This window comes from Dendroctonus ponderosae, unplaced genomic scaffold (assembly GCF_020466585.1).
Source record: "Dendroctonus ponderosae isolate FM_Combo_2020 unplaced genomic scaffold, Dpon_F_20191213v2 Dpon_F_20191213_1, whole genome shotgun sequence".
Lineage (NCBI taxonomy): Eukaryota > Metazoa > Arthropoda > Insecta > Coleoptera > Curculionidae > Dendroctonus > Dendroctonus ponderosae.
In genome coordinates this window covers 43,587,232-43,603,731 of record NW_026017110.1, presented here as the reverse complement: position 1 = coordinate 43,603,731, position 16,500 = coordinate 43,587,232, and the positions used below count along the sequence as shown (strand labels likewise).

Sequence of the window (16,500 nt, the reverse complement as noted above, 5' to 3'; positions counted from 1 at the left end):
AATATTTAAAGAATATTTATTTTTTTACATTTTCTTTTATAAATATTTACCATTAATTGACTAATGAAAATTGAGATAATATGTTCTAAAGTTTGTTCACACTTATCAAAAATAATATATTAGTAACTTCTTAGGGCTTCTTGCGGATTTTATATTGCGGTTTTCTTTAAATTTTTCTGAATTAGCCCATTTATTTTTTGCTTGTTATATATTGTTATATATTAGCTATGTATTTGTTGATTTTTGAACATTTTTTTGCAGCTTTGAACTATTAATTTTTTATTATGTCATTTAGGTGGGTACTTATTTTGCTAACATATATTTTTTTCAGGTAAAACAGGTAACTCTTTAAAATGCTTTTATTTACTAATAACCACTTTTTTACAACTTTGATTTATTGTTTATGTTGCAGGATCAACTTTTTCCCTCTCTGGGGTTGTCATCACTTTGTCGCTAGTGAGAGGTTTTGAATCTAAAACTAACGTGACCCAGATTGGGCGGCAGCAAACATGGCCACTTCTCCATGTTGGGAGCGGCTGATCTAAGCATTCGCCAACACGATCCAAATTGATTGGTAAATATTTAAAAAAAACACATAGCGACAACATGCTGATCAGGAAATTAACAGTTTTAAGTCGTCATTACGTACAGTTTAAATTAAACAATTACACGGAGCGATAGGGAGCTCTTCGCAAAGCAGTTTGCTAAATAATGCCATGTTACTAAATAAGCAAGAAATTTAAGTTCTTGCCTACATGAGAGCACACATAATGTAACACTTATTACAAACAAATAATATATATACTTTTTGCGGAAAATAAATTTATAAAAATTAGCAAGCAAAAACCCGTTGTAAAGCATTTTGTAATTATAACGAAGCTTTATTAAAAAATAGTGGAATGTGACCAAGACTAAGAGCCTTTTCACACAGGCCACTCTGCAGCGCTTCTTAGTGGCGCTGCTGATAGGCGCACTTTAGTAGCGTACCAGCCACTCTGCAGAGCTTCTCGGTGGCACTGCTGAGAAGCTCACGTTAACCTGAAGCAGACTGAAATGGCTCGTGTGAACGCCAGCATTTGAACCAATGTATCGCTATCAGCGGCGCTTCTTTTTAAAGCGCTTCTCGACGGTAGTCCAACACTGAACGCCACAGAAGCGCTGCTAAATCGGTGGTCCCGCCTTGGTCGCGGCCGTGTGAATGGCTCATGGAAATCAATGTACCTTCAAAACGCGCTTCTCAGCAGCGCTGCAAAGTGGCCCGTGTGAAACGGCTCTTAATCACATTCAGCAGACAGCGAAATAGCACGACACGCCCAACACTGCAGTGAGCACCATAAGACGTCACGCACATCGAAGCAATATCCTACCCTGTATTCATTGTATCATGGGTGGCTAGTCTGTAACCTAACCACAGAACATACCTCTTCTGTGGACCTAACCACACTTATATAGCATGAAAACATTTTGCACAAACCTCTATTATTTGCATTAAATATGACTCTAAGACTAATAAAGGATGTTATGAACATCAGTGCCAGACTATGTCAGCCGCTCATAACTCAAAAACTGGCATTCCACAACACTCCAAGCGTTGCGGCCTGGGAACCGAATAAGACCGAGAGCGGCCCCACTCGTTGGTTGGAGAACAATAAAAAGATCTATCCCCCTCAAGAGCCCGGAGAAGAACCCCGGCCGGCTGTAAGTTCAGTGAAAAGCATCGTTTTAGCAGGGAATAATTTGAGGCTTTTCAGTTTGTATGCCATCAAAGAGAAAACATCAAGTACAGCCCCAAAAAGATGTGGTATATAGCCTGCCTCGTAAGGGGCATGTCGGTGGATGAAGCCATTAAACAGCTCAAATTTGTAACGAAAAAAGGGGCGAAGGATGTTCGGGAGGTGATTGAAGAGGCCAAGGCACTTGCAGTGCAGGAACACAATGTAGAGTTTGCCAGTAACTTGTGGGTTGGTAAGTAACGTAGTATTTTGTATCATTTCTATAAAACTTGCATTAAATGAATTACAACGTTGTTAACCATAAATGAAAATTACGCAATATACACTCGCTTTCAAAAGTCTTACACCCCCTAGTTATTTGGACATTAAAAAAAAAAGTAAAACCTTGCAGACCCCGGTGTTAAATATAAATTAAAAGCTTCTAAAAAACGGCAATTTGGATTTAATTTCAACGAATTATCAGTTGTAAAACGAAAATTACCGATTACCGGATACAGTCCGGGTGCAAAATAAAAAAAAAATTATTAAATTTCTAACGAACAAATGAAAATAAAAAATTCAACAGCAAAATTAATATTCAGTATTTGCGCATCTACTTCTTAACAACGCATTCACACGTCTAACCATTCCAATAATCAAATTATTGATTACTTCGTGAGGGATATTTTCCCATTCCGCTGTAGCAGCAACAATAAGTTCTTGGGCATTTCTTGGTGGATTATTCCGGTTGAAAATGGCTCTTGATACATAATCCCAGACGTGTCCGATGGGATTCATGTCATGTGACATAGCCGGCCAATCTAATCTTGTGATGTTTCGGTTTTCTAATACTACTTGAACAGCTCTGGTGCGAAGTGGCCTGGCATTGTCATCCATAAAGATGAACTGGTCCCCTAATTCATCACGTGGGGTTATAATTCTATGAATGACGACATGTGAATAAGTGGGGTCCTTCTATTGAACATAATACCCCCCAAAACATTTGTGTTCCATCGCGATATGGAGCAACTGCAACGGCTGTTTGAAGCCTATTTCAGCGTCCTGCTTCTCTCCAAACTCTTACTCGGTAATCATCGCTGACGAATCCAAACCGCGATTCATCGGTAAAGATGCACATTTCTCCACTCTACCAATCGCCATCGTTTTGATGATTTCGTGCCCATTGTAAACGGGCCCTTCGGTGGCGATGAGTTAACAAAGGAACTCTTAACGGCCTTCTGGACCGCAATCCTGATTGTAAAAGTTTTCTGCGGATAGTAGCACTAGCGGTTATACGTTCTCTGGAACTGAGATATTAGTGCCGGTAGGGTGACTGAGCGCTCTCTACGGGCTGATTGGGAAATATATAGCGATCTTCTCGTATCGTGGTAACGTGAGTAACAGCAGACCTCGAAGTGGGACGACCACTTCATCTCACCAGTCTCTTCATAGCGTTTAATTGTCCTGCTAACTGTGCTTCTAATAAAGTTCACCCTAGTGGAAATATTGTGCCAAGTAGAAATAAGAAGGTTTATCTACTTCTTGCCACAGAGCAATAATTCTAGTCCTATCAAAAGCTGACAACTCGTTTCTAGGTATGCTACACGAGTCTTGCACGATTCAGATACTAATGCCGGCTACTAGTGATCAATTTAAAGGTGCGATTTTTGCAGCATCACAATTTTAAAGGGGCGAACATTTTTTTTTGGAAATTCCATCAGTTACTTTACTGGTTAATGTTTTATTTACCAAAGAAAAAAAATTGTATAAATTAAACGTATGTAGTAAATACAGGGGGGGTGCAAGACTTTTGAAAGTGAGTGTAGATTTAAAACGTTCAAGTTGGTTTTCAGCTTCGGTTCTATAAACTGTACTTTCTTAGATTCTGTGTAATCTAGTCGTTTTGTTAAAGAATCCATTAATCATTTCTGTTCTAACTAGTTATTTAATTAGTATATTCTTGCGCAACCATATCTAATAATAATACCGATAAAAATTTAGAAGATGTTGAAAGTTTAATGCCAATTTAGTTTTATTGGATTGTTTAAGGGCACCATCAGTAGTAGGGCTCGGAATCAAACTCGAATAATTCGAGTATTCGAATATTCAAATAGCGAATAAGAATAATGATGTCTGTCTAGTCATAACTCGAATATTCGATTATTCGAATACTTACTCGAATAGTCGAATAATCGAATATTCGAATACTGGAAAAATCAAATAATCGAATACTCGAATAAACCAACATTATCAAACTCACAAGGTGCAAATATCTTTATATGCACTTTGTATACTTTTATAAAATAAATTATTCATATTCTACAAGCTACATTTCCTTATTTTATAAGGAATGCGTTCAATTATTTATTTTGTGTATTCGCATAAAATTGAGGCCTAAAGAAATTCGATGTACCACACATGCTATGATGCCATTTGAAAATTTAGAGGGGGTGGCTGTGAAAAATTCTGTATATTTACATGGTTTTTGATCATTACATTGAAATCATGTACTTACAATTTCTTCGCTAGTTGAATATTCTAATATTTGTTTAATACTCTACTCGATTATTCGAATTTCATATTTTAAAAAATTTGGAGCACTAGTCAGTAGCATTAATATTCGCCAACAAACTACTAATTTTAAAGAGGTAGTTAAGTTATTGATTTAGAGCCGCAACTACAATCCTTTATGTGGTCTACATTAAAAAAATGTTGGGCCAGCTGGAAGCGTACAAAAAATATACAAATATTTATCTTTTGCAGCGGAATCGTTTTCTGGTAAAGGCATGGTAATCAAAGGCTTACGTCGCCACGCCAGAGGCCGAAGAGGGTTGATCAGATACTCCTACTGCCACTACTTTGTCAGACTAGAAGAAGGTATATACATATTTTTGATGCCGCTTATTATTAACTTGATTTCAATGCGAATATTTCGATCGATTTTAGGTAAACCGCCCAAGAAATACTACGCAAGTGCCCCGAAGGAGCCACATGAAATGTTGGAGGACTGGATGACACATATGCGGAGACGAAAAGTCTTCAATTCAATATAAATATGTATTAGGAATAACAATGTAAAAATAAGTTGAAATACTGAAAAAAATACCGCCTAACTTAATTAACCTTTTCTATCGGTAATACTTACAATAGCAGTAGAGTTAAGTGCTACTAAATAGGTAAGTTAGCAACTCGGGCTTTGTCATTTCTCTTTTGTATTTCTGCACAATTTCTTGGATTTTAAGTCGTCGGCGTAAATGTGGGGGCTGGTAGCTAGAAAAAGTGTCATCTTACCAATAAATATTTCAATTTGTAAAGCTATAGCTGCCAGTCTAAGTGGCCATATACTATTAAATTTATATATTAAAACAAAGACTCGACCGAAAGCAGCACAGTGCCCCGTTCTCGAGCCAAAAATAAACATTTCTGCTGATCACTTACTTGTCCAAGTCCAATCTCTTCCGTCTTGCCATATTAAGACTAGTGTGCCTCACTAAGGAGCCTAAACTTCGGCGGCTTACAATCATACCATCCACAAGAGGTGAGGCCAGATTTACTCGTCCAGTGGATCCCTGTGTTAAAAAATGTAAACTTCCTTTTTATTCTTTTTTCCAGCAGCATATTACCGTGAAAAGGGCACGTTTCGCCAGTTTGCAATAAAAACGTGAGGAAACACCCGAATTTTGAAACAAAACACCCCAGTAAAAGGTTTTGCAATTTGCCCGCCTCAACCATATTTACGTTTATCACAACTGTATTTTTCTTTTGCTTACCTGCAGATGAATTCTAAATAGTCCAGTAGACAAAAATTGCAGATAAATAACCAAAACTTCGCTTGGTTTGATAGCCGAAGATTTCTCTAAGCCAGTGTTCATCGATTCCAAGAGATCCTCTGAAAATGTGTAATTAGAACTGAAATTTCTCCTCTCGGATAATTTGCAAAAATAAACCTATAGGCAAGTTTAGATGGTCCTCGAAACTCTCGAGCCAAACAAGCATTATTTTCGTGTTGGTATCGGACTGAATGTTGGATTTATTTCCGCGTTTTGGAGGAATTGGGTGTTTGTCCAGTTCGGAGTTGTCGGCTCTTTTTGGTGCTTCCGCCCAAGAACTTTCATTCCAGGCTAAAAGCAATGTTAAAAACTAGCCGGAATTGCGAACTGGCAGACATACACGAGAGAGTGTTGGTGTTAAATTTCCTCTGCATATCGCTCTGTTTGAGACTGGATGGAACCACAAAAGCAATTTCGGAACATGCATCTGCCCAATATAATACGTGAGTGGTTCCATCGTATGACTTCTGAGCGCTGCTATCAGTGGCTGGCGATGCCCCAACTGTGGCTTCCCATGAAGTAGATATGTGGCCAGTCCAGCCTAGTGTTAATAACAATAGATTGTTCATAAGAACAGATAAATTTATTCTTACCGGGGTGTTTTTCAACATCTACAGCCCATCCTAAAGAATATATGAACTCGAAGAAATACGGTGAAATTACACTGGGATTTAGCATATTTCCGACAATCTCTCGCGCGTTAGTCTGCTGCGCTCTTACGTAGAATATGTGAACAGTGTCGCATGTTCTGGGGCTCATTTGATCCAGGATTTGGAGGTCTTTGCAGAATTCTGTTGCGCTACTGTCCAGGGCTACCAAACCGGATGTTGAGTGTTCATTTTCCTGTAATGTTTCTTCATAATAAACCCAATAATCCCATATTAAACAATCAATTACTTCTTCATCAAAAGTTAGAAGTCCAAAGTGGCTCAAGAAAAGCCGAGCAGTTTGAAACTCATGGCATACAGGCGGCGGAATGCATTCCTCAGAGGCGTGGTTTTGCATTTTGTGCAGATTTGATTCGACACTGCTTTGCCTATTCAACAGCTGGCTGATTAGATTTGATTCATCTTTCAACGATGCGTTGTTCTCCAACAGAGTTTCCAAAGTCGGAATCGACTCATCCCTGCAACAATCCAGTTTAATCTCAAGTGAAAATAGGGTAAGGTGAAAGTAGCTAACACTTGACAATGCTGCACTCGGTCCACATTATCGGGAAAATATTTTTGCTTCACTGGGGGTCTAACGGGTGCGTCTTGCATGGCCACTGGTCTACATGCGTTCGAAGAGTAGGATTTCACACCCGATTTGTGACGCGGAAGGTGTCTTAGTTGCATTGTCCATGCGTGTCTTCCAAAAGGCCCGCGAATCAAAATAGTTACTGTGGGTTGAGGATCCTGATGTGAACAACAATAAAGTTTGTAAAGCACTGCTAAGCTCATGCTAAACTGGGCGCTAACCTGGTCGTTTCCCAGAGGTTCTTCTAGAAGAGCCAGCATGACTGATCCTTCCGTTACAAAGTACCTGAATTTTTCCACGGCGCTGCTCAGATCTTTGTAGGTTGCGTTAGAGGAACTGCATTGCCTGAAGCCAACAATTTTGGGTTTTGTTTTTTTACTTGCTTTTACCACACATACCTCAAGAGGGAAATTTCATTCAACAACGAACTGATGGATTCAGGCCCGCAGTGGTTGGGAAAGTAGGCGACTTGCTCCAAAATGCAAGTGAGCAAATTCTCGGCAGCATCTCTTACTCTCATCGAAGCAGGTTTGAGTTCTTTTTCCTCTTTCATTTTAATCGGCTCGCCGGGTTTTCCCACTGATTTGCTTCCAGATACCCCCAGTTCCGAAACCTCCAATACCTTAAATTTTTTAATAGCAATGCGTCGATTAAAGTAAAACTTCGAGCTTATTTACGGTGGTCAAGCAGTCTTTGTCCTTCAGTAAGTAGGGGTGTTCACACAGCCACACTGAACAGCAGTGAAAAGCAGCCACAATTGTAGAGTGCAGATCTTTTGAATGGGCTGGAGGCGGCCTGGAACACTGATGAACGATGTAGTCGCATAGCCATTTTACTGCTCTTTTGCATTCCATTGCATCTGAAATTTATTGGATATTATTATTTATTTTTCGGGAAACTTGTGAAATTCATCACAAACTGATTAATAGTATAAGTGAGATTTTTTTTTATTTCAGCCGTTTCAAGTTCCGATTTTCTCAATTGAAAACAAATAGAAGTTGAAGTACTTTTGTTTCAATTTTGAAAACTTGAGTTCACGTTCACTTGCTCTAACAAACTCGATGTTTTCTTTATGCAATTACTCAATAATAAACATTGCTTTTATTATTTCTCCTCTCAATTAGTAACAATTTCTTCTTCAAATTTCCAGCAATTACTGTTCGACGAATGCTTGTTCAACAATGAACAACCACAGTCAAAATAATTTCAATTACCTGTACGTTTCCTGGCTGCATTTATGTTAAAACATAAATCAAATATATCAAAAACAAGACCAATTATATTCAATTCAAGAACAATTCTAGCAAAAATGTGCGAGCAAACTTACCAGATTCCTTGATATGAATCCTGGCCAAACCAGACAAAAGTTCCAACGCAGCTAAGGAAATATTCAGATCAGTTTTCCAGGACGAGATGAGCCTGTGACACACAAGATAGATTGCTCGACCGAAAAGAACATGGATTGAATCTGAAAAAATCTTCAAAAGTAAAAAGCCATACTATCAAAATCATTATAACAGCAAAAAATTACAAAGCTGCACTAATTTTTAGTGCATTTTAGAAAATAATTAGTTTAGAATTAGCATGCAAAATTACCTAAAGGGGCATCATGAATTTCGGAAGTGGATCGACGATCAGGAGTCAAAGAACGGTCGCTGCTAGCCATGCTTATTGTACTGGCAGTGTCTGAAGCTATAAGCCAGAAACATATATTGAGCTAATGCAGATATTCAATTTCCTGCAGAAGCTCTATACATATTTGCAAAGAGTAATCAAATAAAATAACAAGGTGTCTGAAAACTTATCGAGCAAATGTGTATGAGATATTAAAGTAGGTCGCTTTGTTTTTAAATTTCCAAAACAAATAATATTTAAGCAGTGCTTTAAAATAGAGCAAATAGTTTCTCATCCATTAATTAGCAAAAGTATGAAGTCATTGGATGCCCAAAAAGGATCATATTGGAGGTAAATCACCTTTTAACTTGTACAGAAACTTCAGTTTCAAAACCTTCTCTTAGACGTTTTTATCAATATCTATTTTCTCAAGAACAAATTTAATAAATTTGCAAGAGTAAAAATACTTTTATACGCATAAAACGATCTGTATAATCTAACTATTATTAAGCATTCAGATACAGCAACAGCTCATAGTTTATAACGTACAATATTTACTATTTTTCGAAGGCAGTTTCAGATTGGTTTTTTCAAAATTTCTTAACACAAATCGACTAAATTTAAAATCAAAACACCCCGTCTGATTCAAACAGTAAATTTTGTGAAAATGCAAAAGTGCGTTCCAATCTTAGCTAAAAACAGTCCAAGCGATAAAAAAAAACTCAAGCAAATTTACCACTGCTCAATAGATTCGATGGAACTTCGGTTACTGACTGAGTGATCTGCTCCGCACTCTCATACAAGGCAGAGTCTTGGACGCACAACAATAGTCCTCCAAGTAGCATATGAGTGTTTTGTGGATCATATTCCACATGTAGGGCGTTCATCAGAAGGTTCATTAGTTTAGACTTTAGCATGGCGAAGTTCACAATTTTTTCGCTGGATCCTGAGGAGAAATAAACAAAAATCTTGCAAACTCAACCAAAATCCTAAATTGGTTTACCAGTGTTGTATAATTCCTTTATGGGGCAATTTTGGAAATGCAAAGGCAGCACTAGAATGGAGAGTAGCACATGTATTGCAGCTCTCCTTAACTCAACTTTGTTCACATTAGAGCCCAGTTTCAAATCTTTATCTGGCAACACAATTTCCAACGCCGATATGTATGCAGGAATTAAGCTCCTGAAGAACGTTTAATTTTATATCAACTTAGCTCATATTAGAGCTAGATAAATACCTAACGCCGTCCAAATCCAGGCTGAATATATTAGAGGAGTTCATTAAAATGGCCACCATGCATTCTCCACACTCTCTAGAGCTGGAGTTTGATTTTAAACCTTGTGTAACAGCCAGATAAAAGCTAAAATCCAATTGATTTGCACATCGATCCTCTACAATTCCAGCAGCTAACTTACCGAGCTAAATATACAGGCAAAATTTCTTCTCCGGTTTTTTTCGAACAAAATATTCTACACAAAGTACCCAAAGCCTCGGCCTTTCCACTTTCATACTTGTCGATGGTCAAACCTGGAGGAAGTTCCGTATCGGATAAAGAGCTGGGCTGGGAGTAGCTCAGGGAACTTTTACCACTCTCAATCACCATGGAATTGGGGCGCTTAAAGGAACCACTGGCCTGACCTAATGGGTGAAAAAAATAAGTAAAAAGTAGAAATTGAGTAAAATGTTGAAGTTGCTAGATTTCTGATAAAGCGCGTTCGAAAATATGTAGTTTTCACAGTACAGAAAACATCGTAAGTAAAATATCTGTTTTGGCCAAAACAACTCATCTTGTCCATTATTTGAAATTGAAATATTATTATTCTTAGGTTTAACTACTTTTTCCAAATTCTCCATTAAAATACTCACGGCTATGTTGCCCTTGTATATCACACCCAATAAAGGCTGCTTCAAAAAACCACTCCCCAAATAGATGTAAAATGGTATTACACTTCGGTCTTCCGGGCGCTAAAGTTGCTTTAGCTTCAACTCCAAACGAATTCATGGCTAGACATTAGAAAAGTTATTTTTCGAAATAAAATTTATAGAAGCTTTACTAACACGAAACACTTCCAGCAGAAGGTGGCCCGCTATTTGGGGCGCTGGTGGTTACCACTGATGTTCTGCTGGTGGTAAGGCCTATTAATGAAGACCTCGGAATACCTGCAGATGTATTACGTAAAGGAAATCGTTTTTGGAATGTAAAATACTAAATGAATACTTATACAAACCCGATGCATCAATACATAGTGAGAACACATGGGATGGAACAAATTCATTTGATTTTGACCATTCTGTTAAATTCTGCTTTAAACTTTACATATTCTTCATTTACATGGATGGTCTTGGATGGACATTTAGAAGAATATTTAAATACCGAATGATTTCTAGATAATTGTTGGGTTGCGTTTATTATGATTTTCATGTAAATAGAGCCAAATATTCAACTTGCTGTCAAAACTTTTTCATTATTATTTTTCCAACCACCTAAAAGCTCCTGATAACACAGGATTGAACTTTTTGCTCATTTACAACAAAATTGACCAAAATCAACTCAAGACTCTCAAAAATATTTTTTTTGCAAAATGGATTTTTCTATTTGAATAAGAAAAGGCGATGATGGTTTCGTATTTTTGAACCACTCTGTACAAGTGAATAAACTATCAGAAAATTGACCCGCCTGAGCGGTTTTCCATTAAACAAAGCTCTTGAAATTTAGATTAATTTATTTCAACCGACGCGCTCTACTAAATTTTCAAGTTTGGCAAATCATAGATGCAATATGAAGAGACTAAAAGAAAAAGACGAGAAAGATGATGTAAGAAAAGTTGTGCAAGTACAAGCATAAGTGTAAATTAGAGAAATTATTCAGCCTGCATAAAATTTTGCTCTGATTAGTAAAAAGTTGGATTCATTCCTGTTCCTTATAAAAAAAAGAGTACAAGATATGAGCTATTCTTGCAGGGTGTCCAGTTAAAGGCACTAAATACTTTCCAATCTGGGGTTCTCAGTTTTTGTAACGCAAAAAAAGAAAATTACTGAGGGAAATTTGCGTTGCTCCACATTAGTACAGACACCCTGCATAATTAATGGAGAAACAAGATAAAGTATAGAAAGCACTCTAACCCTTGGAACTAGAAGATTGTGCAACGCTAAAACTTTTAGCCAGCCTTCGCTGGGTGGGAGGAGTGGGCGAGTGCGTCATAATTGGAGGGGGCGCCTCGCCACGTGTCTTTTCTGTGCTGGTACCCATCACCATGGTGTCCCACCAGATCGGTTGTGCGATGCCTGATGACAGACAATATTATGTCTACACTCGATATAGTGATTATATCGGTGCTTGTAGTTGCTCTTTTTTGTATGCTGCATACATATTTTGGACAAAGAATGAATAAAATTAGTCAACTAACGAACGATTGAGCGAGGATGTTTAAATTTAGTAAGAAAGATATGTTTAGAAACAATCTACACATCAAATTGGATTGGAAACTACTACAAACACAGACGCGGTTTTGTCGGTTAGAAGCTACCAACCGAGAAAGGCGTCAACTTGACCAGCAATTCCCTTGATGGCTTTCAAGAAAATCACCGGTAGCAGTTGGAGGCAGGGATGTTGGCATGGATCGACCACACCGTCAGTACTAATGGCAAACTGGAGGAATTTTTGCGTCTGACTTATCACCTGAAAATAAACCAGTTTTTTGGGAAATGACACATCATATTAACCCTCACCTCCGGCTTGGTTAAACTAACAGGATTTCCGATAGTATTAAGAAACCTGTACCAACTCTGCGCGATGCAATCATTGGACATCTTCTTCGGAATCAGGTCCTCTTCCCCTGCTCAAATTCCAAAAAATCTCTCACTTACAAGTAGATCAGATACCAAATGATCTTCTACCTATTTTCAATTCAGGAAAATTTGCTCCGTACATGAAAACTAGCACTTTCGACGTCAATGCCAGATTCACTCGATTCCACTGCTCTACTAGAGCCACTCGATGGCGCCAATTCATGCAGCATTCCCTCAGAGTTTTCCAAAGAGGTGGCGAAGGAAAACAGTCAGCGCACGCAATCAACCAAATCTGAGTTATTTTTTTAATAATGGACAAATGAAATAATGGATAAAAAATTGCAGAGCCGAAGTTCATAAAAGTACCTCAAATAAAACGCTCAACACGCGCTCGCAAAGTTGATCGGCTACATCGTCTTTTACAGTGGGAGGAGACAAAAGAATGTCATTGATAGTCAGTAGGAAGAGCAGGAGGGTTTCCCAAGTTTCTCTATCGAGGATTTTCGACTTGTGCGTAATATCTTGTAAAGTGCGCAACACTCGATGGCATAAAACGGCTTGTCGGTGAATCGTATCGGGCCCTGGAATCATTTCTAATTAAATTGCCGATTACAATGTTCATCTAGTATTTTTGATTCGTTCTCATTCCATGCAAAACATTAAGTGGCTAGATTTACACAAGATTCCTAAAGGCTAGCAAGGCTTTTCCCTAAAATTTTACCGGTTTTATTATAAATAATAACTTGTCCAGGCGTTCATCTAGGCATAAGCTGTATAAGTATAAGATGGCTCATTGGAGGAGGCAACCAAAGGCAGCAACGCTCAAGGAAGGGGAGCAATTGTTCATTTTATAATAGACTATGAGAGAAAAATGAAAAAGCAAGAAAAATACAGAGTGAATCAAAATTAGGTTGTAGTGAAGTTAGTAGCTATGTTAGTTAAGATGTAACTTAAGGTCCGTCCCTCAGGTTTTGTAATTTCCATTGTCTCGCTTTGTGATCACTTTTAATCACCCCATGTGTCTTGTGAAGAATTATTGATATTTTTTACCGATTTTAGCGAATCAAAAGTTATTAGAAAATAATGTTTGTTTCAATTACCTACGTCTATAAATAGTTAAAAAATGTAATAACCTGGGAATCACTCTGTATACATATATTGAATATAAGATTCCAGCTTTGAAGCCCTGTAGACATGCAAATATCCGAAAACAAAATTTTTCTTAGGAGGTTCAGGAGGTATTTGTCTGCCTTTTTCCTGCTGCCTGACCTTTAGGACACCTTGTAGTTTCTTAGATTTGGTCTAGCTGGGAGTCCCGATATAAAATAATTCATACATAAAACATGAAGATAATTCTCAAAATTGCTTAGATACAATTACACATGCTTTCAATCAAGTTTAAATCAGTACAAAAGAACAAAAACTACACTATAGTTTCCATACCCAGATCCTTATATAAAAAGGGCCAGTCTTTAATGGAAACCAGGCTGTTTTAGTAAAAAATTGATAATAAATTGCCAATTTAATTATTAGCGGTGTAGATCTGAAGTTAAGCGTGTTAATTACCTTCGCCTTTCCTTGGCACAAACAAATAATGCAAATGCGATATCATTTTCCTGGCATAACTGTTGGGATCTTCAGTAATGGGTCGAGGGACACAAATTTTTGGTTCAGGAAGTAGTGCAGTTAGCCATTCACAGTATACATTTGCACAATCCTTAATTGCATCATGTTCGACCAATGGAAGAGAGAGCCCAAAGCACAGTACTTCCATAGACCACTGTACCTTTAACCAAAATCAGGATGTCTCGATTTTTTTAGTTCAGTTTTTTGTCTGAATCCGACTTTCAGGCCAATAAAAATTGATAAAAATTAAATCCCACACTAGGACTATCGAATGCAATTATTTATAAGCTATAATCTCCAAAAAACAACACGATAAAAATAACAAAAATCTCCTACAAACATTAGTAAAATACATATTTTTTAATACCGTCGCTCAAAATTACATAGATATACACACAATGAGAATAAAAAAAACTGCATTCTTTTAGCAGATTCAAATACTCCACTCTCCTTATAGGTAAAAAACAATTCAAATACATTAACTATCGTTTTAAGGCCGAACGTTTGTCCACTAAAACTACCTTATATAGCGAACAACATTTCGATCTTTATCATTTAATGTACGAAGTAGTGAAGTAATAGAAACTCGCATTTTTACAAGGAACACCACTAATAATATGAATTTGCAAATTGTGTATTAAAGTGGTCAAGCGACTTCAAACGAGAGTGAACAAATCAGAGTTCAGTGGAGTACATTTCAAAATTATATAATTTCAAACAACTTTTGTTTTTGTTCTATGCTTGCAGATTTCTCCTGGGCCTAAATAATGCATAGTCTTCTTCCAATATTCTAAATGCATCAATTAAAATGAGAACTCACTCACTCACTACTCATTAAAATAATCATCAAATAAAATGAAGACCGGCTGACTAACGCAAACACTAAAATACAGCCCACATTGAATTTAATATGTATTTGTTTATATTAAAATAATGGCTCCATTTGTATTCCTGTCGAATAATTTGCATTAAAAGTTGCTATACGGCGCAAATTTCCAAACCACAAATGATTTAAGGCGGAACATCAGTATTTGTGTATCGGATGGGCGCCTATGTAAAGCAAAAACATATTTTAATGTTGACCCTTTTTCTTCGTATGTAACAGAACAGTAAGTTTGAAAGCTATTGGTTAGATTGCGTTCAACTACAATCCATGGGTGGTAATTCCGAGCAGAGTGGCGGCCAATAAGAGACAGTGATTTTGCGATTTGCTTATCTGTAGTGTTGCTCTTTTCAAAGGCGTTTTCTAAATAGCATGGCAAAGATCTAAGGTGGAGAAAAGCAAAAGGACATTTTGTGTAAATACATTTGTTATGAGCGTATATTGAAAGCAAGTAATGCATTTTAATGTAGACTGTTTTTATCGTTATGTAACAATATTTAGTAGGGATTTATTAGCGATTGGCTAAATGGCGTTCAACTACAGCCAATGCCGGCGAATGCGCATTTTTTCCGCCTTGTGTTTCCGTGAACGGTTTGATATATTGAGATTATGAGAAATAGTAAATTTGAATGAGTGAAAACTGGTCGAAAATCGCATTTGCATTAAAAACGCCTCTAAACAAAATTGTTAATTAAAATGTTATCTATAAGGGAGCACATTTTTAACGGCGCAGACCACGGCCTAATGTTCTGCAAGCACAAACTGCTCCAACTCGAACAATTGAGGAACGTAATTCATGTGCTCACCTCTCTGTCGGTGGTTAAAATACTTGGTTCTGGGGATTGAGTGATGCTTAAATTGCCTGCCAATTGCTTAACCAGACCAATGGTGATTTCCTTGCTGATTGGCAAGTCAAACTTTTCCAACACACTTTGCCCTTCTGATTCCCCATCTTGAGCCACCAAGTTTAGCGATGTCCATTCTCCGTACATCCCCTTATTTTCACCGCTTTCCTGCATGAATTAAATGAGGACACGAATAAACCAAAGTGAAATAGTCTTGGACAAGTCGCTACCTTGAGGTTCATACGATTAAACAGTCCCAAATTCATAGGCGGGCTTTTAGAGTGGAAAATAACGGTACACGAAGAGATTACACCGATAGAATTATTAATTGCAGGTAGTTATTAGTAATTAAATCCATAACCAATCAAGTAAACAATGAGAAATAGTCAACAATTACACAACTTGATTGTCAAAAACAGCTGTGTTTATCCATGACCAGAGACAAGTACTTGTCTCTGCCATGACTTCAACTCACAGACATACAGCGATGCCAGGTCTATCGACTTTTGGGTAGATCTACCGATTGGCCAAGGAATCTACCGACTACCGATACCATGCAGATTTCCACTGAAAAGTAACAAATAAAAGTTTAAAAATTTACCTTGGATTACTTAAAAGAATATAACACATTTCCATCCATGATCAAAGTACGTTGGTAAAAGTAGATATTTTATTTTAGAACACCTAACCTTGTTTATGGGTTTATCATGGACAAGATGTCTGTCGATGTTGATTATCCGCTATCATCCAAAGAAAAAGCCTATGCCGATTTTATTCATTTCTGACGATATAATCTGTAAGTTGTATGATTTCGTGCCTCATGCTTCCTGCACATACTGGATTGTGATATGTTTCTCCATGTTCTCTAATACGTAATTTGTGAATGTTTTGTTGGGTAAGTCGAAATCACTTAGCTTATTATTCAGGTGGCATTTTCATCAAGAAACAAATAAATGGAAAAC

At 37.4% G+C, this 16,500-nt stretch overlaps 2 protein-coding genes and 1 long non-coding RNA gene across 9 annotated transcripts in view; 2 read left to right on the top strand and 1 right to left on the bottom strand.

The window, feature by feature from the left end:
* The window catches only part of LOC125503510, a 5,529-nt gene extending 4,917 nt beyond the window's left edge, over positions 1 to 612 (top strand). Inside the window, exon 3 of the long non-coding RNA XR_007280928.1 lies at positions 413 to 612. This is a non-coding gene — a long non-coding RNA (uncharacterized LOC125503510). The remainder of the gene's footprint in view (positions 1 to 412) is intronic.
* A 708-nt stretch (positions 613 to 1,320) lies between these two features.
* On the top strand, positions 1,321 to 5,149 carry LOC109533408 (39S ribosomal protein L22, mitochondrial). The gene is made up of 4 exons (XM_019898720.2): positions 1,321 to 1,698; positions 1,752 to 1,965; positions 4,476 to 4,589; positions 4,659 to 5,149. Exons 1-4 carry the CDS (start codon positions 1,495 to 1,497, stop codon positions 4,763 to 4,765), a joined length of 639 nt encoding a protein of 212 aa, XP_019754279.1. The 5' UTR covers positions 1,321 to 1,494; the 3' UTR covers positions 4,766 to 5,149.
* LOC109533407 (ral GTPase-activating protein subunit beta) lies at positions 4,756 to 16,494 on the bottom strand. Of its 7 annotated transcripts, XM_048663970.1 has the most exons (29): positions 16,228 to 16,494; positions 15,769 to 16,105; positions 15,500 to 15,706; positions 13,751 to 13,970; positions 12,551 to 12,777; positions 12,293 to 12,476; positions 12,125 to 12,234; positions 11,927 to 12,074; positions 11,519 to 11,680; positions 10,454 to 10,555; positions 10,262 to 10,399; positions 9,811 to 10,033; positions 9,633 to 9,755; positions 9,399 to 9,577; positions 9,132 to 9,341; positions 8,378 to 8,473; positions 8,109 to 8,249; positions 7,996 to 8,010; positions 7,459 to 7,640; positions 7,180 to 7,403; positions 7,003 to 7,126; positions 6,725 to 6,939; positions 6,440 to 6,668; positions 6,136 to 6,385; positions 5,883 to 6,083; positions 5,660 to 5,833; positions 5,483 to 5,601; positions 5,151 to 5,281; positions 4,756 to 4,982 (listed from the first exon to the last, which is right to left on the bottom strand). In XM_048663970.1, exons 2-29 carry the CDS (start codon positions 15,802 to 15,804, stop codon positions 4,871 to 4,873), a joined length of 4,482 nt encoding a protein of 1,493 aa, XP_048519927.1. In that variant the 5' UTR covers positions 15,805 to 16,105; positions 16,228 to 16,494; the 3' UTR covers positions 4,756 to 4,870. The 7 variants fall into 7 exon arrangements, with proteins under 7 accessions (XP_048519927.1, XP_048519928.1, XP_048519931.1 ...); XM_048663971.1 differs by lacking the exon at positions 16,228 to 16,494 and having other exon boundaries at positions 12,125 to 12,231; positions 15,769 to 15,984; XM_048663974.1 differs by lacking the exon at positions 16,228 to 16,494 and having other exon boundaries at positions 12,551 to 12,765; positions 15,769 to 15,984.
* Positions 16,495 to 16,500: the final 6 nt, after the last annotated feature.